Source organism: Agelaius phoeniceus, chromosome 9, assembly GCF_051311805.1.
Source record: "Agelaius phoeniceus isolate bAgePho1 chromosome 9, bAgePho1.hap1, whole genome shotgun sequence".
Taxonomy (NCBI): Eukaryota; Metazoa; Chordata; class Aves; order Passeriformes; family Icteridae; genus Agelaius; species Agelaius phoeniceus.
The window spans coordinates 20,717,526-20,737,433 of NC_135273.1; the positions used below are offsets into that span (position 1 = coordinate 20,717,526).

At 46.1% G+C, this 19,908-nt stretch overlaps 1 protein-coding gene and 1 long non-coding RNA gene across 22 annotated transcripts in view; both read right to left on the bottom strand.

Annotated features, from left to right (window-relative positions):
• The window catches only part of CAMK2G (calcium/calmodulin dependent protein kinase II gamma), a 118,451-nt gene extending 99,168 nt beyond the window's left edge, over nucleotides 1-19,283 (bottom strand). For 3 of the 21 annotated variants that reach the window (XM_054637675.2, XM_054637672.2, XM_077183226.1), the window contains exons 1-2: nucleotides 18,878-19,271; nucleotides 16,940-17,034 (exon numbers count right to left, since the gene is read on the bottom strand). In XM_054637675.2, coding sequence (XP_054493650.1) covers nucleotides 16,940-17,034; nucleotides 18,878-18,942 — 160 coding nt within the window. In that variant the 5' untranslated portion in view covers nucleotides 18,943-19,271. Of the gene's footprint in view, nucleotides 1-14,059; nucleotides 14,135-16,939; nucleotides 17,035-18,877 lie in introns of all 21 variants that reach the window. The other 18 variants (XM_054637680.2, XM_054637678.2, XM_077183229.1 and 15 more) reach the window with 12 other exon arrangements.
• LOC143694774 (uncharacterized) lies at nucleotides 614-2,538 on the bottom strand. The gene is made up of 2 exons (XR_013183474.1): nucleotides 2,333-2,538; nucleotides 614-770 (listed from the first exon to the last, which is right to left on the bottom strand). It is a non-coding gene; the product is annotated as an uncharacterized LOC143694774 (long non-coding RNA).
• Nucleotides 19,284-19,908: the final 625 nt, after the last annotated feature.

Genomic DNA, 19,908 nt, shown 5'->3' on the forward strand with positions numbered 1-19,908 from the left:
GCTTTTATTCCTTCCCCTGGCCTGGCTTTCAGTTAATGACAGGTCTTCAGCTCTGTCCCATAACTTCTCATTATTCCTTCCAATGAGCCAACAGTAATCTTCTTAAACACACACAAGATTTTATTCCTCCCTGGGTGGTAAAGGATGTTCTGCTCTTGAAGACTTCATATTAGTTTGACATTATCATATGGTCAAGAGGGCTTGCAGTAGTATACCTTGTGCACCTACAGCTGTTTCCTGGGGATAGACTTCAAATGCCTAAACCATGCATTAATATGGAGGCTTCTAAATTCTTGAGGAAGGCAGAAACCTTTGCACTAACACACAGATTATTAGCCAAAAGACAGAGCAAGAGCAGGGCAGGAAGAGTTTCCTGACAGCATCCCATAATCCAAATTTTCACAACCTAATCAATTACTTAGATCTCAAAATGCAGACAATTTTAGAGTTTACCTAAATTCTTGTCATGAAATTGGGGTTTTCTTAACTCTTAGGTACAGTTGCTTATCTTAGAGATTTAAGTTTTCATTTCTGCCACCTTACTTTAACACACTTCAGAAAATAAACTATTGCAGATGGCACTGTCCCTGTAGTTATGACTAATACAAGGTAATAATTTTACATCTAAGTGACCTTTAATTTTTCTGATTGGTTTTCAAACACACACACACACCCACACACATACACAAAACCATTGTGTGTTTATTGTCATGTAAGAGCCTTCTGTACCAACAGTAGTTAGCTCTGATTGAGTTTTCAATCCTCTTCACCTGGAAAAATCACAGAAAGGGAGAGAGTCCAAAGGCATACCAAATATATTTTGAAGTTGTATCACACAAACAGTAAGCAAATGAGAGTGAATAGTAGTACAGAAAATACATCAAAATATTATTCCTGTAACCAGCAAACTATACCACAACTCCTCATACTACTACATGCTTTAGCCCACGTTATTTTCTGCCAAATGCCCACAGGTTTTTTTCTACCTACACTCTTCTTATCACTGTTACAGCAAAGAATATGACTTGGACTCTTTTCCTAACTCATCATGGCTCATTGCCAAGTGTTCTGGAAAGCACTTGAAAATGTGCATCTTTCTCAGTATTCCCAAGTGTAAAACAGGGCTAATACTTCCCTGCCCAGTAGTAGTACTGGGAGGATCAAGGATACTTAATGAAACCTGTTGAAGTATTACATAGTTGACAGGGAGAAAAACAAAATAAGACTGAGGGTACATGGTTAAAAAAAGTTGCAGGAACTCTTTCCTGGTGGTGCAGAGGAGCATACTGCAGTGGAATGATGACATTCCTTCAGGTAGGGGAATACTAATTTTAGAAGGACAAAACAGTGGGGGCAAAGAGAACCAAGCTCCTGGAAAACAAGACTAAACACCCACAGGTGAAAGCGCCCTGAGAGAAACCCTACTTGGAGGAGGAAGCTCCTGTCACTGACTCCACCTTTACCAACATATAAACAGAAACCATAATGCTCTCCCTGTGCACAAGGGGCTACAGAAGCTCCTTCTCAAACCCAATGTGCTCCAATTCTGCCATCACTGTCAGAGCTATCCTAGCCTGCACACCTACTGCATCCAGTTCCAGTTTTCCCATGACACAGCTGTACAATGTGGCTCTTGAATAAAATGCTACATGATAATGCAGCCACTGGTCACCAAACAGCTGGATTTATTTTGAATGAACCAAGGAAATGTATGCTTGAATGAAAATGACAGACACTCAGGAGGGAAACAAAACCTCAGAATTTCTGCACACTCCTAATACTGGTACTCAGCAGAGCATCATTGTTCAATGCATAATTCCATCCTTCACTGCAGGAGATGCTGGGGGGCCTGTGTCCATGCAACACCAAGTTTACATCCTTTGCTTCTTTTTAGCTATTTCAGTCAGCTGGGAGAAGGAAGGATGCTGGAAATGCTGCCTTGATTTGATATTTGAGAGACATGAATGAGAGAAGTAAACTAAAAAGAAAATCTTCTTAAAGGCACAGATGAATGGCACTGCACCCCAGTGCTGAATGACTTCTCTCCGAAAGAGATAATACCTCCGCTAAAATACCCTCTTCTGACAAGAAGGAACATCAAGCCTCAGGGGATTAGAATAATTAAAAAAAAAAAGGTCAAACCTTCTATTTTAAGGCTAAGTTCCCCTAGCAATGCTAGGAGAACTTTAAATTAAGCAGAGCAAGCAGTAAATACAGAGCAGCTAACCAGACACTTAAATGAGAAAAGACTTAAAATGCACACATGTGCCACAGCAGATACCACCTGCAGCAGAGCCACCAAAATACTTCTGTACCAAAGAGCAAAGCTCACCATGTCTCAGTAAATCCATGTGGCAGCAGGGAAAGAGACAGCGTGGTTGCCTCTGACTCCTGAAGAGTCCAAGAGCTTCATCCTGTTCCTTTAAAGTGCTCAGGCTCTTCAAGGTATTGTATGGAAGCGAGACAGCAAGAAGACATGATAAAAGCTACCACTCACTAAAACAACTTCAAATGTCAGGATTGCTTAAAAACATACACAGGGTTATGCATGTATGTTACACACATAGAAAGAAACTCTTTGTATGTAAAAGCATAAAGAGAAGTTTCTAAGCACTGATAACTTTGAAGATGCTATCTAATCAGGGAGGAGTCTCCCCCAATCTTTCTGTAACTGGCTTTTCTTGCAGGCGGCTCACAAGTGTCTGTTGCACAGGCACAGCATCCACCCACTCGAGACTGCTGCCACCATCCCTGCACTGCAGACACACAGCTTCCTGATCCCAACAGCATCAGGACTGAAAACCAAGTTTAACTTCTCTGTTACCTTGATCAGAAGCCACACAAGGGGCTCTGCTTCCTATGCTCTCTTCCAGGAGTACAATACAGGCACAAAAAGCTATTTCCACATCTCCACGTCACCAACATAACACTCCACATGCACTTTTCTCAGACCCAGCTGCAAAAGATCCTGGTGTCCAGAGCTACACTAAAGCAGCCCCTTCTACAGTTGCTCCAAGAAATATGAAGATCTAAACAGATCTCCAGGCTACCCAGAGACCAAATAACTGCCCATCCCCACCACTTCAATAATTCCTTACTGAATGGTTCTTATGAACTTGTTTTCCCGATTCAAGGCATAAGACTGAAAAGGAAAAGAAATGCACTGCAATACAGAGGGAACAGACATCTTCAGAGGAAGACACAGGTGCTCCTTGAGCCAAGTATTTTGTCAGCACACAGCCTTGGTCAGTTGAGCTTTGTAATCTGCCTCTATTACATTCATGCTAAAGATCAACTTTTTTGGGCATTGCAAGCCATAGACCTGGGGGGTGGGAGAGGTGTTTCAAAAGAATAAGCACACACCTCCTCTAGCCTAGACCAGCCATTTGGCAGCAACCCAGTGCAACATAATACATCCAGTACAAGGAGCAAATTGACTGTGAGGGACTGGCCTGTACACGGACACACAGCTCTGCAGCACTGACATCCCTATATACAAAAAATAAAAAGGACAGAAACAAACTCCACTGCAACCAAAGAAAGGCTTTACTTATTTTTAATTTCTTTCTTCTTGTTTTCTTCTTTTCCCCTGGGCTAATTCAGAAGCCCATTATACTTTTAACAGGGAGTTATGCTGTACAGTCACTGGGGCTGTGTCCCTGAGTGCTGGCAATGTATTTGTAAGGAACTCATGATCTCCATGGGCACCCTTACAAAAGAAAGATCAGGCATGCTATCAATGAATTGGGAGTCCTTTCTGCATCTCAGTGACATTTTCATCACCATAACTGGCCACGGGTAGAATATCCCAGGAAGCAAACCCTAAAAATAACTTCTTACAACAAGTCAGACAGTCCCCCAGCAAAAGGGGAGGGAACATTGCTTACACACAGTAAGCACAATTTGGTTATTACGAGAGGGACAACAAATGTCCAGAAAACAGGAGAGGCAGAGAGGAAGCAGAGGAGGAAAAGTTGGTGTTGAATCATACATCAATTTTTTCTGCATCATCAATGACTGCCAATTGGAAATGCTTTCCCAAGTGGAAAAATAAAGAAATTGAAATAGAAATATGGAACCAAGTCTGCCCAGAATACTTTTAAATACAGTGAAGGAAGAACCCTTGCCAGAATGTACCAGAATGAAAAGCATTATGCACTCCCCATAAGCTGCAGCCACCTTGGAGGAAGGTCCTTTAGGGCCCTCTCCAGCAATGGCCTAAGGGGCCCTAGGAATCCCTGTGAGCTACAGAGGAATTTCTTCACCAGAATATCCTCAGAAACTTGTGGATGGGGAACCAGGAAGCAATTGTACAAGTGCTCCTGTCATAGCTGATAGCCAGGCAGTCTTTCAAGGAGCTTCTACTTCCTGGGGAAGCAGAGGAGAGGCAGGGGAAGAGCAGAATAACAAGTGGTCCACTCCTCAGCCACATGCTTAAAGCCACAAGCTCCCCAGCCAGCCTACCTGACATGTGCTGGAGGGGCTGCAATCCTCTCAGAGTTCCCCTCAGACAGCTCATCTACCCCCCTTGTAGGAGGGCTACTGCACACATGGCTCTTCTCCTCCCCTTTCCCCTCATAGCAAGTCACTCAGCAGCAGAGCCAGCCTGCCAGGTGCAGCACCTGAACAGCCAGGGCACTCCAACTGACCCCACCTGTGGGCTCTCCCCCAGCATCATCCCTTTGCACCAGCACATGGTCTCTCTGACAGCCACGCAACAAAAGACAATACAGTTGTGAACCTGCAACCCATGGGGCCTCTGTGCACTTCTGACTGGCATGCAGAAGCTCACAACCAGCTCCAAATTCTAACAGGACTTCCTGTGTAAGAAGGGAGTGTGCTGTAAAGACATCCTGACAGGACTGGCCCTAAGCAAACACCTGGTTAGACTGTGGCAGAGTGAGGAGGGGAAAAGCATGACAGGATTTTCCAGTTCCAGGATTGCTCCCCATTGTGCTTTTCCATGTTTTCCTGCTCCTGAGCAGTTGATGCATACACAGGCACAGAAGGGAGGGGCTCCTACCATCAGCACTGTGCTGCCATCCCTTTCTCCTCCTGCAAAAAGTCCTTTCTGAACAAGTTTCCCTGTGCTTTGGGGAGGACCCAGCCACAACTGCAGACACTGGGCTCACTTGCACTCACTCCCTCTTGATTTACAGAAGTTTCCTGCTAACAGCTGCATTGCAGATGAACTCTCTTAAAGTGGACACGCAGTGAGACAGTAGGAGACAGAGCTGCTCCAAAGGCAACACAGCCATATCAGCACCTTCTCTGCTGCATTCACAGCAACTGTATGTGTGCAAGAACTCCAGCAGCTCTGTCTCACTATGCACAGAGGGTCCTGAAGAACACAGCCTAACAAAGGGAAACCACACCAAGTGAGCTTATTTCTGGACATAAGTTCCCTTCTTCTCCCCATCAGCTGACCACATCAGGTGTCGTGGTTTTGGCTGAAGCAGCTCAGTATCAGACTACAGCTGGTGAGCAGACAAGGTAACAATGCGACAGGGAGGCAGATCTCAGCAGTGTCAAGTCACTGCAATGCAGGATCCAGGAATTCAAAGATGCAGAAGGAAGAATTTAAGTTACTCTGGCTCAATCGAGCTGCATGTTGCCTTGTTCCTGAGCCAACCCCTGCCACCCCTTTAGATAAGGTAACTGCAACCATGAGACCCAAGTTTTGTTTTCAAGATGGGAAGAAATTTTGGCTGTGCTTTCAAATGAGAAAAAACTTCAGCAATTAACACTTCATAATTCCTCAGGGAGATAAACTTCTTGACTATTTGTGAAGTGGTGGGAGGGAAAGCTTTTTAAGCTCAGCTTCAGGACTACTGAAGAAACTAAATGTACATAGCCACAAAGAGTTAAGAAGGCATAATGTGCTTTCTTAAAACTGTAACCAGTTCTGCAGCAACATAAACTGCTAGCAGCAACCAGAGTCACCTGAACTTGTTAGCAAAACAGCCAACTGCCTTGGGTCTCTTTTTTCATATCTTCTTGCTGAACTTGGCTGTCTGGAGAAGACAAATGAGTGCTCAACTCCTGGCCTACTACTGTAGAAGTGCTTCCACACAAAGGACAAGCTGACCAACACTTGAGTCCTCTACATCATCCTTAAGTGCAAGAGCAATTCAGACAGACAGAGAAGGCTGTGGATCATTGCTCTGCATCAAAAATTTTAATCCAGGCAACTTCATAACAAGCGGCAGACACAACACAATACCCTAATCTGCAGAGCTGGCAGATTCTAGGCCAGATGACAGACAAGTCAAACAAAAATGGGCAGAACTGAAAGCCACTTTTCAATCTGCAATCCAAAAATCAGGAATATTTAAAGTAACACAGGAGCTATAAATCACTACTTTAACTTGGACTGAAGAAACACATCATCACAATCAAGCTTTGTCTCTGCACAGGCACCAGTTATAAAATAAAGCTGTGCAACTTCAATGCTCCTAATCTCTCTGACACAATCTCAACAGAGGACATTTGATACCCAAAGCTTACATGGACAGGCCCTGAGGCAGACAAAATTAAACTTAACAGCATATCAATTCTTTTGGCAAACAACAGAAAAGTCCTGCTTGGCATCACCAGGCCATACTCTCTAGTAGCCTCCCAGAAAAACGTTCCAGGGGCCAGTAAAGACAACTTCCTCCTTTTACATCTATTTTTTTCCTCCAGCCAATGGGCAATTTCTCGGCCCATTACTTATGAAATGTTATATGCTTTGACATAAAGGGATATGAGGAAATAATAAAGTTTTTTAAAAAATGAAAAAAACAACCAAGATACACATGGACATTTTCAGAATGGGAGCTGCCCTAATACAGTAGAAACACAAAGTTTATTTGGCGCTGGAGACCAATATAGGATGAGTTTTAACCAGCTATTTTCCCTGAAAAAGCTTCCAGGGTACCCATGTAATTTGAAATGTGCATATAGAAAGTGCATTGCAGAGAGAGCACTGGACTGTCCCCTATGAAGTCACATTTCAAGTCAGGTGTATGAGATCAGGTCTCTAGCAGCAAACAGAGCTGGATAAACACACATATCCCACCCATCTCCAGAGCTGCAGGAAACTTTACAAACTAAATTCTGCTGCACAGGCAAGGAGACCCCTTGTGAAAGAGAGGTCCCTGTAAAAGAACAGGGAACAGAGGAAGTATGCTAAAGTTTAAGGATTTAGCTCTTCAGTCTCCTTTTTTTCACCTCACACATGAGGCTATGTCAGACAGTTCTCCTTTTCTCACTGCTCCCCTGGGATTGAGAAAACCTCTTTCAAAAAAGAGTTGTCTTCAACATCAAGAAATGACATCTGTCTTCACAGCTATCACTTACCACAGTCTACACCAACTGACTTATCGGGGATGACACAGTAACTGCAGAAGATAAAGCACATCCAAACACTGAGTTGCTTCATAAGACAAGCTGCAGCCTACACCAGCTAACTCAGGTGCCTAGAAGAGGAGTAGAAGTGAAGGAAAGGAAAGAATCCTTTCCATAGGCTTTCAGGAACTGGCTTTGGAGGCCTAAAATCCTTGTCCTCACATATGGCTTGTATTCACAGGAGCTTAAAAAGTCCATTGGGATTTGGCCTGGTGGGAAAGACCTATATCAATAATTTCCATAGATATTAGTGTCTCATTCTGTAAATAAATGTTTTAAGTTGAAGAAGCCCTTCTAGAATGAAACTAGTTTTTATTACCACAATTCTATCTTACTAAGCCTTCAGACAAACATTTTACACTAGTATATTGCTGTTCAGAAGTTTTCCAGGCACAGACAAGTAGGTCTTTCCTGAAGCTGCCTGCAAGTAGGTATCATAATAATTTGCAGTACTGCAAACAACGAAGTGATACCACATTTTGCTGAGCAAAATAAGAGCACTGAGTGCAGAGACCCCCTCACCAGCTCTGTGCTCCCCAGCCAGCTGCAAATCACTAATTCTTCTAGGACCAGTCCTTATTGCTGTCAACCTCCACAAAGGAGGCTGCAGCACAGGGTCGTAACAGGACTTCCTTAGACTCCAGAGGAGGGAAAACTGCCAAGCTTAGCCTCTCTCATGCACTGCCTGCCCACCATGCTATCAACTCTGCTATGCAGGGACACTGCCCCAGCTCTGGGAAAGGAACAAAAGCATATGCAGGGCCAAGACCACTACTAGCTGGTATGGTTTTGCATCAGACATTTTCAATGACAACAGTCTTGTGCCATCGATGACAGTAGTGCAGGCTGATTAGCACCATGTTTGATAGTCTGCAACCTGCAGGCAACACTGAAACTTGATTTCTGCGAACTCTAGTGCAGAAAATCTCTAAGCACAAAGTAAAGAACTAGACTTACTTGTAAGTATAGGGAATAGGGAGAAAAAAGACTAAAAAAGAGAGACAATCTTTTTCCACTTCTTTCTTTCCACCTGCCAAAGCAATGCAAATCCCAATGACAGATGCAGTGAAAGGATGGTGCATTCACCCTCTCTTCAAAGAGGAAATCTATTAGAGCAGTGTTGCTCAGAGTTTAGACTGGAGGAGGAATGCCAGTCTGCATTCCCCCCTGCCATCCCAGTAGTATAGCAAAGTGAGCCTGGTATTTCTCACTAGGATACTGCCCTTCGTTAATTCATCACTCACCCTCCTCCCCTCCCTTCTCTCCTATGAGAAAGTTTAATCCTTTGGCTCACATGCATCTGGTAAATTTTTCAGTCCCTGTTTGCCACTGTCATCATGGCAACAGCCCCCAGAGATAACCCAGCAGTTCTGCCACAGCAGGCAGGCTGCCACTCCCTGCCTGATCTGCCATTTAGCCTTTGGCTCGTAGGCCTTCAAAGAGCTGCGGCCGCTCCCAGGCTCATCTTCGCAAGCATAGTCCTTCCTTAGAGATAAGTTTACATGGTCTTTGTTTTTCCTTAAAATTAACTGTGTCTTCATTCCCACAATGCCTGAGACAATTCTCAGCTCAACTTTTGGGACTCTGACAGAATCACACAAATAATAGCTTTGCTAAAAGAGATGCTACCTTTGCTGTCCCAGAAAGAAAAGTTTTGTGTTTAACAGTGAAATCACCTGTGGCTTCTAGCAAAGAGACAAGATCAGCTAGCAACCGTCTCTGAAGCACCACACTAACCTGGACTTGTCCCAGCATCACAGGTAAGCACACTCCAGGCACAGGTAAGGCAAGGGCTCATGGCTGTAGAGGCCTGGACAGCAGCTAACTCAGGACGGGAATTTTGGACGGAGCAGCAGGACAGGGGGTCACCAGAGAGACATGTAACTCGTGCTCTCAGGAACAGAACGCGAAAGTTATACGGGCACACATTCTCTGAAATGTCATCGCATTTACTCAACTCACATCTCAGAGATGGGGAATTCTCTCTCTGGCTCTGCCAGGAGCAGAGGGAGACAGATCCTGACACCAGAAGTCAAGCCACATGGTCATCTCCTCCTCTCCTGATTCCATCAGAAAAAGGCAAGGTACAATATTGACCAGCTCTCCTGGCATCTCTGTATTAGTCTCAGACATGAGTAATCAGCCGTTTGCACCAACATCCACACTTCCCAGTCTGGTCATCTAAATTGTGGGAGCAACAGAAATTGTACAATATTCTCTGGGAGGGAAGGAGAGTAAAGCAGCATTACTAAAGGGCTATTTTCAATCAAAGCATTATAAATTAATATAATTATAGGTTAAAGTAACTGATCCATGAGAAACAAATGAACATTCAAACCGAACTCAAAATTAAAAAGGAAAGAAAGGCAGATGAAGTGTAAAAGGTGAAAAAAGCTACAAGGAAATAAAATCTAACAACTGTAGACTCAGTTTCAGCAGAAAGTTAAATCCATGTTTCACTTATCTTTGGCTACCCTTAGTGTTCAGAAAGCTTACTTCCAAGATACTGCCAGCCCATTTGTTCAGAGGTATTCTGCAACTGGTCTCCAAAAATCATGCAGGCAGCAATACCAGAATGTTTGGGGAGATGTTGCCAAAGTATAAAGTGGTATTTAAATTTAATAAGGTATAAAAAGGAACATGATGTCAGCCTAATTCATAGGGCCCCAATTTTTGAAGCATTAAGCATATTGTCATAAAGATCAGCAGCAACTACTGCGGTTGAAGTTACAGGGTCACATTTCCTCCATACACTAAAAAAAAAGCCCAAAACATCTAGTGAGCAACTCAAAATTTTAAGGATGCATTTGCCCATCAGAAATCAGTGCACCTCTGTTTTCTTGAAGATAACTATTCTGAGCACTGACATCACTCCAGTTGCAGGCAAACACACAGTGATGTGAGATACTCCACATTTCTTTTTTACAGCATTCAAGGCTTCTTTCCTGTGCTGGTGACCCTGGTGCCAGGCAATATTGCCCTCTTCGCCCAACCAAGCCAACAGCAATAGTTTACTTTACAGTCAAACACCGGCAAATGAATGTGAGTTTTTTTACATCTGTTATGTTGGTAAAAATCAGGAGATTTCAAGAACAGAGGAAACAAAAAGAAACATCTGAAATACCAAAACAGGTGACAGGTCAGAAAAAGTGGGAGGTGATGCCTTCATTGTCAGGGTTGTGCTCACAAACAGCACAGCGGAGAAAAATTTCTGCATTAGCATGCTTCCCTTTTAAAAACTGTCTTCACCCAATCTGGAGGGCAAGAACAACTAGAATACTTGCAGGGCGTGGAAGAAAATATTGTCATAGTCCTCCCTTAAAACAGTGGAACAGTGGTGCTAACCCATTGTTGGGAAGGAGGGCACTCTTTAAAAATTTCTTTCTGATCCACAGATGAATCCCCCTCTGCTAGTGATGATTTTGCTACTGTCCAGAGAAGGATTAAATTTGGAGACAGTGAAATCTCTTTGATACACTGCAAAAAAAAGCAAATAGTTTTTTCACTGGATCCTTCCTACAAGAACTCCAAGTAGCTCTCCTTACCCAAAATATCTACAGGCTGCTCAACACCCTTCTCTTCACTGTAGGGACACTTACAAATATTTCAACCATGGCTGGCTGACCAGAGTAAATGCTCTAGAGCCAAGGGCTTTGGGACACGTGCAGGAGTTAGTCTAATCACATTTCTGCCATACACAAATCCAGTTTATATTGGGAAAACAAGAAACCCGACTCTCTCACCAAGCTCCTTTCTCTAACCTCGTGCAGAGGCAGTAGGAATTCCTGCCCAATCTGTGTGCCCACTTCCCCCCCCAATTGTTAATGCTGGAAATTTAATACTCAATGTGACCACTGAGAAGACAGACACAAGCTGAAATCCTGTCTGCTCTGTTCCAGCTCCTTTATAAAATATACAGCGTAAACTGAGAGGCAACCTGGGGTAACCCCAACCATCACTAACATCCACAGTGGGAGGAAGCCAGCTTCTAGCCGTAGTGAGCCACAGTAAAGCAAGGCTTCCACCACTCACCACCCTGACAATCTCTGCTGGCTCTCACACTGGGGCATTTTCCTGCCTGTACTGATATGTTGGGGCAGGCAAAAAGCCAAGCTGACCCTCAGCAGCCCCCGCTAATTTCCCAGGTCCAGCCTCTCCTCCAAGGTCAGGGTCTCCTTTTTGGCACTCCTCTTCTCCAAACACCTCTTCCAATGAAATGTCCCATACTGGTTTATACATACCATTTGAACCCCTCTTCCCCTCTGCAAGGGACTGCAAGCAGAGGCAGGTAGGAAGAAAAGGGGGAGGCAGGCTGCTGGTGGGAGGTAGAGGGTTGCTGTTTCTAACATCAGCTGAGCAGCCTCACCACCAGCCCCTGCCACACCTGTGTGCTGTGGTGCAGAGTGATGAGTTCAGCTGCTTGCTACCCGCAAGCCCATTCCACCAACTGATTCCTCCCCTGCAGCTCCCATCCCGAGCACCCAGACTCTTACAGTCGCTCCACCAGGCAGTTCCCTGCCTCATACACTGCTCTGGGGATGTGCAGCACTCTGCTCTCTGCTTCTCTCCATGAGTGCAAAGACCTCCTAAAAATTTCCAACCCACTGCAGCTGGTCTGCTATATATGCACCCAGCATCTCTCAGACTTCTGCACACAGCAAAGGGGAGGCACGGGGTGGAGCTGGGGCGCAGGGAAGCTCTTCACTCAGCCCATGCTGCAGGAAGGAAAGCTTCTCTCCCAAACCAAATCACTGGACCTGATTTGGCTGCTCAGCAAGTACGGCTGAGCAGGCACAGTTTGATTTGCCATCCTCCGCAAGACAGGACATTTGTCCTCAACCTGCAAACACAGGAAGACGCAGAGGACACCCATGAGAGGACATTTCTCTGCGAGTCTGGCTTTGCGCTTGAGCCCCCTGTGAGCGGGCGCCGGGTTCGCCTGCCCCGGCAGAGCCGGCGGCCCCACTGCAGTGCAGCAGCCTGCACACCTGCACACAGCCCATTCCAGCAGCGTGCCCTGCCCCACAGAGACTGGAAACCTGGCAGCCTCAAGAGCGGGCCAAGGGAGTTTTAATGCAAGCAGCAGCTAGGAACACAGACCAGATCAAGAGAGATGTTAGGGACTGATGCTGCTAGTCTTCCTCTGCAGCATTCAAGCTCAAGTTTTTAGTGTCCAGGGGAACTATTGCTGACACTTTCAACAAAACATATTGTAAAGCCCAAATCTGCGACCACTACAGAACCAAAAGCCCAGACAATAGTGGTGTGGGAAAATAGCAGAGTTGGAAGTATAAAGAGTGGTTTTTTCCTGTTGGGGTTTGATACACAGAAGTAATTCCCTGCTCCTCCCACAATCCACATAATCTCCTAGACGAACAACAACAAAATAACTTGGTAGACTGCAAATTTTTATCTGGTTTACAAATTTGGAAAGATGAAAAACAGGGAGAGAAACCACCTCTATTTCACAGTCAAAAACAAAGCCACAGTAAGGACAGTGAAGTGGACTAACTTACAAGACAGCCGTTTTTAATTCATTCATCAAGAGATGTCACTTGCCAGAGTTAAAAGATATAGATTTTCAACAGTAAATTAAATTTAGCAATAGAGGTAATACACAGAGATTTTTCCTTCTGCACCTAAAAAAAATGGGCAGAAATACTACAGGTGGTGGCAGATCACTAAATACTATTTGGTATAAAAAACATCCTAAAAATTATCAAATCCTAAAGCTCTGCCTACCTCTTTCAAAAGCCAGACTCTCTCTTGAAGTATATGCTAGCAAGTTAAATTGGGGATATCTCCCTACTGCTACTGAAGCTGCTGCTTCTCTCTTGATCTTTTGATCACTGCAAGTAATTTTACTTTATTTGAACTTCACTGTAGCACTACTTGCTATGAATTTTCACGTTCAAAAAAAGTATTCTGGTGAAAGCCACAAGACAACTTCCAAAAAATTACAGTTATTACTTCCCTCAACCCGTAGTGCTGGTACAAGTCTGTGCATTCAATCCCATAGGAATTTCAGGTGACTGAAGCATTGTATTTCCTCCATGTGTAATAACAACTGCTCTTATGTATCAGCTGAACGCTGACTAAGGTGAAGTTCCTCTCCCTTTCCACAAGCATTTGGACCCTATTTAACATTACACTTCTTGGCATGGTCTTCACTGGGCAGACTTTAGCATCAACACAACATGAATAATAGCAAATACTTCACTAAAGCCAAAATATGAATTTTAATTTAGACCAGCTCTTACTGACAAAACTTATTAAAAGAGAAAATAGGCATCCAAAAATCACAGACAATATAAAAAAGAGACTCCTCTCAACTGCTGACTTGGCATTTTATGATGGGTGACATTTACAGACTGAAGCTGTTAGGACCAGCACTCTGTCCATCCTCCTTGCTTTCACAGAGAAACACCATGCCTCTTCAAGTCTTTCATTGCATATAATTCATCCTGAAGCATTCCTCTTCCCCCTTGTCAGTCACATACAGTAAGCTTTTCAGCACTTCCCAGTTAGTTATCTAGTATTTCTTCATCACAAGTCTTGAAAAACAAAGGTAACAAGAAGTACTGCAGGAGGAGGGCAAGGCTCTGTTACCATTGCAGATTCAAGGAAAGCACTAGAGCAGGCAAAACTGTGAAGCAGCAATGGGCTATACCTTGCAGCAGCAGCAAGACGCTGACTCTTGAAGTAGCAGTTACTGCATCAGGTGTCCATACTGGTTCAAATTCTGCTAGAGATAGTATAAAATGTTAAATGTACCTATGCTTAAATTGGACAGGGGCTGGCTGTCCCCATAATAAGGGAATATTCTGGCTCTCTGACCATGCCTAGAAGAAAACCAGCAGCGTGGGAGGAAGGTCAGGAGGGTGGGTGACCCTGCACTATGGACAGCGTGCAGCTGGGTGCACAGGAGAGCCCTGGACAGAGGTACTGATGGGCAGAGACATGGACAGCCCAAGGAGAAGTGCCAGCTTGGGAAAGGACACATCAGGCAACACATATCCAAGATGCTGCAGAATTAACACCATAATTCTGCTCCTTAGGGAGACAGCTTTCTAAAACGCCTTTTCCCAAGACTTTCCTTTTCAGGTTGCTGAATTGAATCTCCCTAATCACTGATTTACAGCTGCAATGTCTAAATAGCACACATTTCTCCTTCGATGTTTTAAAGACCTATTCCAAGGTGAATTCACTAACTTCCTATCAAAATACTTGAGTCTTTTACAATAAGTACTTTTTGTTCTTACCCCTTGAGCTCTCAACAAACACAGCTGGAATAACTGAGGAACCCACATATTCAGCTAAAGTCACCATCCACTTTTCACAGATTCCTCAGTTCTCAGTTAAAACTTCAACATAACCTGACCAGTACCTTGTTTCTGATACTCCTCTGTAGTAGCAGAAACACATTTTCTTTCTTAGTTCTCCTCACATTTTCCCTACCTAACCAGTACATTTTAAAGTACATCATTGCCAGCTGCCTCGAGTTGAGTACCTAAGGACCAGGCTAGCAGCCTCAACGTATTTTATTTATAGGAGGGTATGAAATCTAAATAGTAAGTATAGATCAAAACATAGCCTATATTCACCCATACTTACTTTTCCTACTTGTTGGGTCATTAAACTGTCATCACCTTACTACAAAAAACAATTAGAATCTATGCATTTCTCCCTCTGTAACTTATTAAATGACCAAACACTTAAAAACTGACTCAATCAGTTTTTCTGAGAGTTTTGGCCTTCAGCTAATATATTTTTGAATTTTCAACTATGTTCAGCATGCATTTTTTTCCCATTTTTCTTATCTCCAGAGCTAACTTCAGTACCCTGTCCCTTGTATGATAAAGGTTTAACCTTCATGATCAGTTTATCAAACTGCCCTTCCCTTCTCCAAGAGCCTGGTGTCCACTAATGTCTGAGAAATGGCTCTCCTGAGCTTTAGTCCTCACCACAGGATGGACAGGGAAGTCTGGGGAGCACACAAGGCATTAATGGCTGTCAGCAAAGCAAAGCCACTCTTCAGACCTCTCCCATATTAAGTTGAACTAATTTTGAACTCAAGAGATTGAATATCCCACCTACATCAGCAGGCACTGTCACGTGACCATTGAGGGGACACTGATTCTCAGAAGATCTGCAGCCACTTCATTAAAAATCCAGGGCTCCACTGGTAGGCCCCCAAAACCACCTCACTCAGGCTAAATACTAAACACCTTAGCAGATATGCTTGCTTCCAGAAGTAAAAAAAAAAAAGAAAAAACCACCACCAAAAAAAAAAAAAAAAGAAAAGAAAAGAAAAGAAAAAAAAACTAAAGAAAAAAATCACTGCTTCACAGCATACTACCACTGACACTACTTCTTCATACAAACCACACAAACTACAGTAAATGGAAATTTTTCACTATTCTTCAAGCTGGCTTCTGTTCTTATCATCACATTTCATATTCTGGCAAAAAGGAGAATACATATTCTATTTTTCTTTTTTGTAAGGATTAGTAAAACATTATTCATTTCTAAATCATTTCTCAAGATCATTTGCTTTCTCCTCATGCTTTTCCCTTTCATTTCTCAGTCAACCCCCCCACTAAGCCCTCTACTCAACTAGCAAGATAGTCAAGGGCTTCATACATTAACTTTGTGAAATCTGAAAGGCCTCTAAAGACTTACAACTCTTCTTGCTCACTTTTTCTAGAAAGAGTTGCCTCTGGCATCTCAACTTGTTGCACTCCCTGTTTTCAGCACCTTTCATTGGAGGTCAATTTCTCTCATTCTCCCCTCACCCCTCCACCCCAGCCACACAATCCCTGTAGTGATTCCCTACACACCAGAGGATGCACATTCCCCTCATTCTGTATGGCCTACTGCCCTTTATGCGTACCTATGTCCCTGGAAAGCAAAAGACTCACAGCTTGGAGGAGTTAGATTTTTCCTCTTTACATAACACTACAGTCTAGCTTCAGGTTTTATAAGTCTCCAGGAGTAATGAAAGCACAAGCCCCTTGTTCTAATATGCTGAGAAGTCAAATTGGCAAGATTTCTCCATCCTATTTCTGCCTTTGAATGCAGACTTTTTAGCTTCCAAACACACCACCTTTAACTACAGCATGAAAGGAGCAAGGCATATAGCATCTATCTTTCAAAAAAATAATCACATCTGTTCTGGTAAGACAGATCTCCTAGGTAAAAAAGACATTCAGCAAAATAAGTCTGCAACACTTCTCTTTATTATGAGTGATTGGTACAGACACACACATAGATGAATCTACCTCTAGCTCAGGTTGAAGAAGAAAGATCTCAAGAAGAAAAAAGACAACATCACTTTACAGAGTATCCATTTCCAGACACAGGAATTTTTCTATCATCCCACACTACCTTCTTTCAAGCTCCTCTTTGCCACACAACTCAATTATTTTGAAATGCCTAAAAATAATGACTGAAACAAGCAACTCCAGATCCCTTAAATTTATTACAGCCTCAACTCCAGTGAAGTATTTTCCTACTAATACAGGGAAGAAAGGTAGATAGAGACACTAACCTCTGGCTGACAGTTTTTTGGTGTTGATGATTTTTGCAGCATATTCCTGGGAAGAATTTTTCTTTACACATCTGCGGACCACAGAGAAGGCTCCCCTGGAAGAAAAATAAAGAGGGTAGGTGCTATGAAACTGAAAATGAAACTATAATAGCAACAATTCCTGTTCCCAGAGTGGACCAGATTAAGGAGAGGGCAGAAGACATACTGAGGAGGGACACAACACCTGAGAATCTGATGAACAATGTATGCTGTCTGATCAGCATAAAACCTAAGTCTATATGGTACTCAAGCCTCCTGAAGACTCCTCAAGCTCCCTCACAGACAGTGCAGTAGGAAGAGCACATTGTGTGGGGAGAGAGAGACCATATGGGCACAGAAACAGGACATGAAGGGATTGATAAACAAGAGACAAACAGCCCCAAACAGTGCTGCAAACACTAGCTGGGGTAAGGCCATCTCCCAGAGACAGCATCCCTGGCAATCACAGCACAAAGGACTCGTGTCTCCCATGCTCAAGTGCAAGCTCAGTCACAAAATCATTACAACACTTTGCAGAAGTTACTAGCTCTCTTATATCCCTCAACCCACTTGCAAAATGGGGATACACATGTAACTATTAATGAAGTGAGGAGAAAACGACAAGGCTTTCTACGTTTCCTCAAGCTGGAAATATTGATATTATTATAACTATTCCACAGATAATTACTCTTGGAGAAGAGGTCTGAGAGAGAGGGAAGAAGGATTTCTGTGAGGAAAAAGAGTGAATACAAGAGACCAAGGTGAAAAGACAGAGACTGAAAATCTACAGGACAACACAATTAGCACTTGGAAACAGCCCCTTATTTTTTAAAAACAAAAAACACCATGGCAGGTAAAGAACAACTACTAGCTTTACACAAAAGATCTGAAATGAGGAAAGGACAAATATGAGAAAACTAGCAGAAAATTCCAAGTCCTTCAGATCAGGAATGCAAACCCACGTCTAGGGACAAATGTCCATGTTTCAACTATGAGAGAGGGGAACAGAAGCTGCACAAGGGCCCCACAGACAGTCAGTCCTACAGGGAGCCTAAAATAGCTTGAATCCTTCCAATGCTGCAGAGTCCTGCCTTTTTATCCCCTTCCTCAACCTCTACATACAAACCAATGAGCATCAAGGTGAGCACCAGCACTGGGGCCCGGGCTTGGTGACACACAGCTGCAGCAGCCTGGGGAGGGACAGGGACACCGGGCTGGAGAGAAGAGATGCAGCAGAGCCCAGCAGTTGGTGCAGGAAGGGAGGGAGCGAGCAGTAGCACCCACGAAAGCACTGTCCCCATAATCCTACTCTAGCCCTTTCTGCACTGCCTTCCTGCCCAACTGCGCTCCCCTGCAAAGCCCTGTCCTAGGGTGCAGCAGCAAGTCTGCCAATGCGGAGACAAGTGCGGAGAGAGGGAGGGAAGAAGCGAGGAAGCGGGGAGGGAAGAGAAGCGCGGTGCAGCAGCACCTGGTCCTTTCACAGGGACAAGGAAGTGGGGACTGAAGCATCGCGGAGTGGCTGTAACAGTGCCGCGTCCCAGCGCAGAAACAGTTGCAGGGAACGACAACGTGCAGCCGGGAGACGGTGCGGGAAGGAGAACGGGGCAGTAGGGTCCTGAGGAAGGAAAGGAGGGAAGAGAGAAAATCTCGGGGTGCAACAGGAGCGCGCAGCCCGAGACAGGCTTCAGGGACACCCGCTGCGGCGGGGCGACCCAGCAGGGCAGGAACACCTTCCCCTCGGGCGGCTATGCCGCTGGGGTGGACGGGGGGCTGGAGAACAGGATTACAGCGCGACAGCTAATCCTTCTCCGGCTCCCGGGAGAGCCGGGTCGCCGGCACAGTGCTCCCAGCAGCGTCGGTGGGTCCCGGGGCCGGGGCGGGCGGCGGGGCGCGGCGCGGGGCGCACAGCAGGCTCCGTACTTGCCAAGCTCCTCGTAGAGCTGGTACTCGTCGGTGAAGCGGGTGCACGTTGCCGTGGTGGCCATGTTCGGGCTGCGGGAGGCTCAGCGTCGCTGGGGCATGGGGCAGGGCGGCGGGGACGGGCCGGGCGGCGCGCTGCTCGGCGGCCTTCCTCCTGGCTCGGCGGGGCGGCGCGGGCTCCCCCGGCGCCCGGCTCGGCGCTCCCCGCTCCGCCGTGCACAGTCACCGCTCGCCGGGGAGGGGAAGGAGGCTGAGCCTGGCCAGCACCGCGAGAACTGGCTCGGAGACACCCCGCGCCGGCCCCCTCCCTCCGCCGGCCCCGGCCCGCCGCGGGGTGTGGCCGCCGGGGGCGCTCCCGGGGCGCCCGCAGCGCCGTCGCCCGCCGGGGGCTGCAGCCGGGGCGCGGCCGCTCCCCCCGCCCGCGGGCGCGGAGCGGGCACTGCAGTGAGCGCCCCCGCCCCGCGCCAAGGGCGGGCGGACTGCGGCGGGCGGGCGCGCCCCCTCCCCACACGCTCCGCAGGCGGCCGAGAGCAGACCCCGGCCGGGGGCACCGCGGGTATTTCTCTTAATTCCCCGCGCGAGGGGCGCCGGGCCAGCTGCGGCCGGATAAGCTTCCTGCGTGCGGCGGGAGGGGAGGGAAGAGGGAGCCGCCGCCGCCGCCCTCTCCCGGGCGCACGTCAGCGGGGCTAACACCGGGCCACCCGGCCCCTGCGTGTCGCGGCCCGCCGGCAGCAGCCACTCGGCTCGCTCCGGCCGCTCCGTGCGCGGGGAGGGAGAAGCGGCAACTCCCGGCCGCCGCCGCCCGTCCCGACCGCAGTCAGAGCCCGGCGCACGGTGCAGGGAGCTCGGCACGCTGCGCTGCCGCCCGAGACCCGGGGAAGCGGGGCCTGAAGCCTTTCTGCGGATCCACCTCAAAGTTGGGCCCTGTGCTCTCGAGCGCTGTCAGGCTGCCCGACCTTGGGGACGCGTGTGGAAGTCCCCGAGGAAATGAACCATCTGGTGCAGAGGTAAAGCGGTAACACGCGAAATGG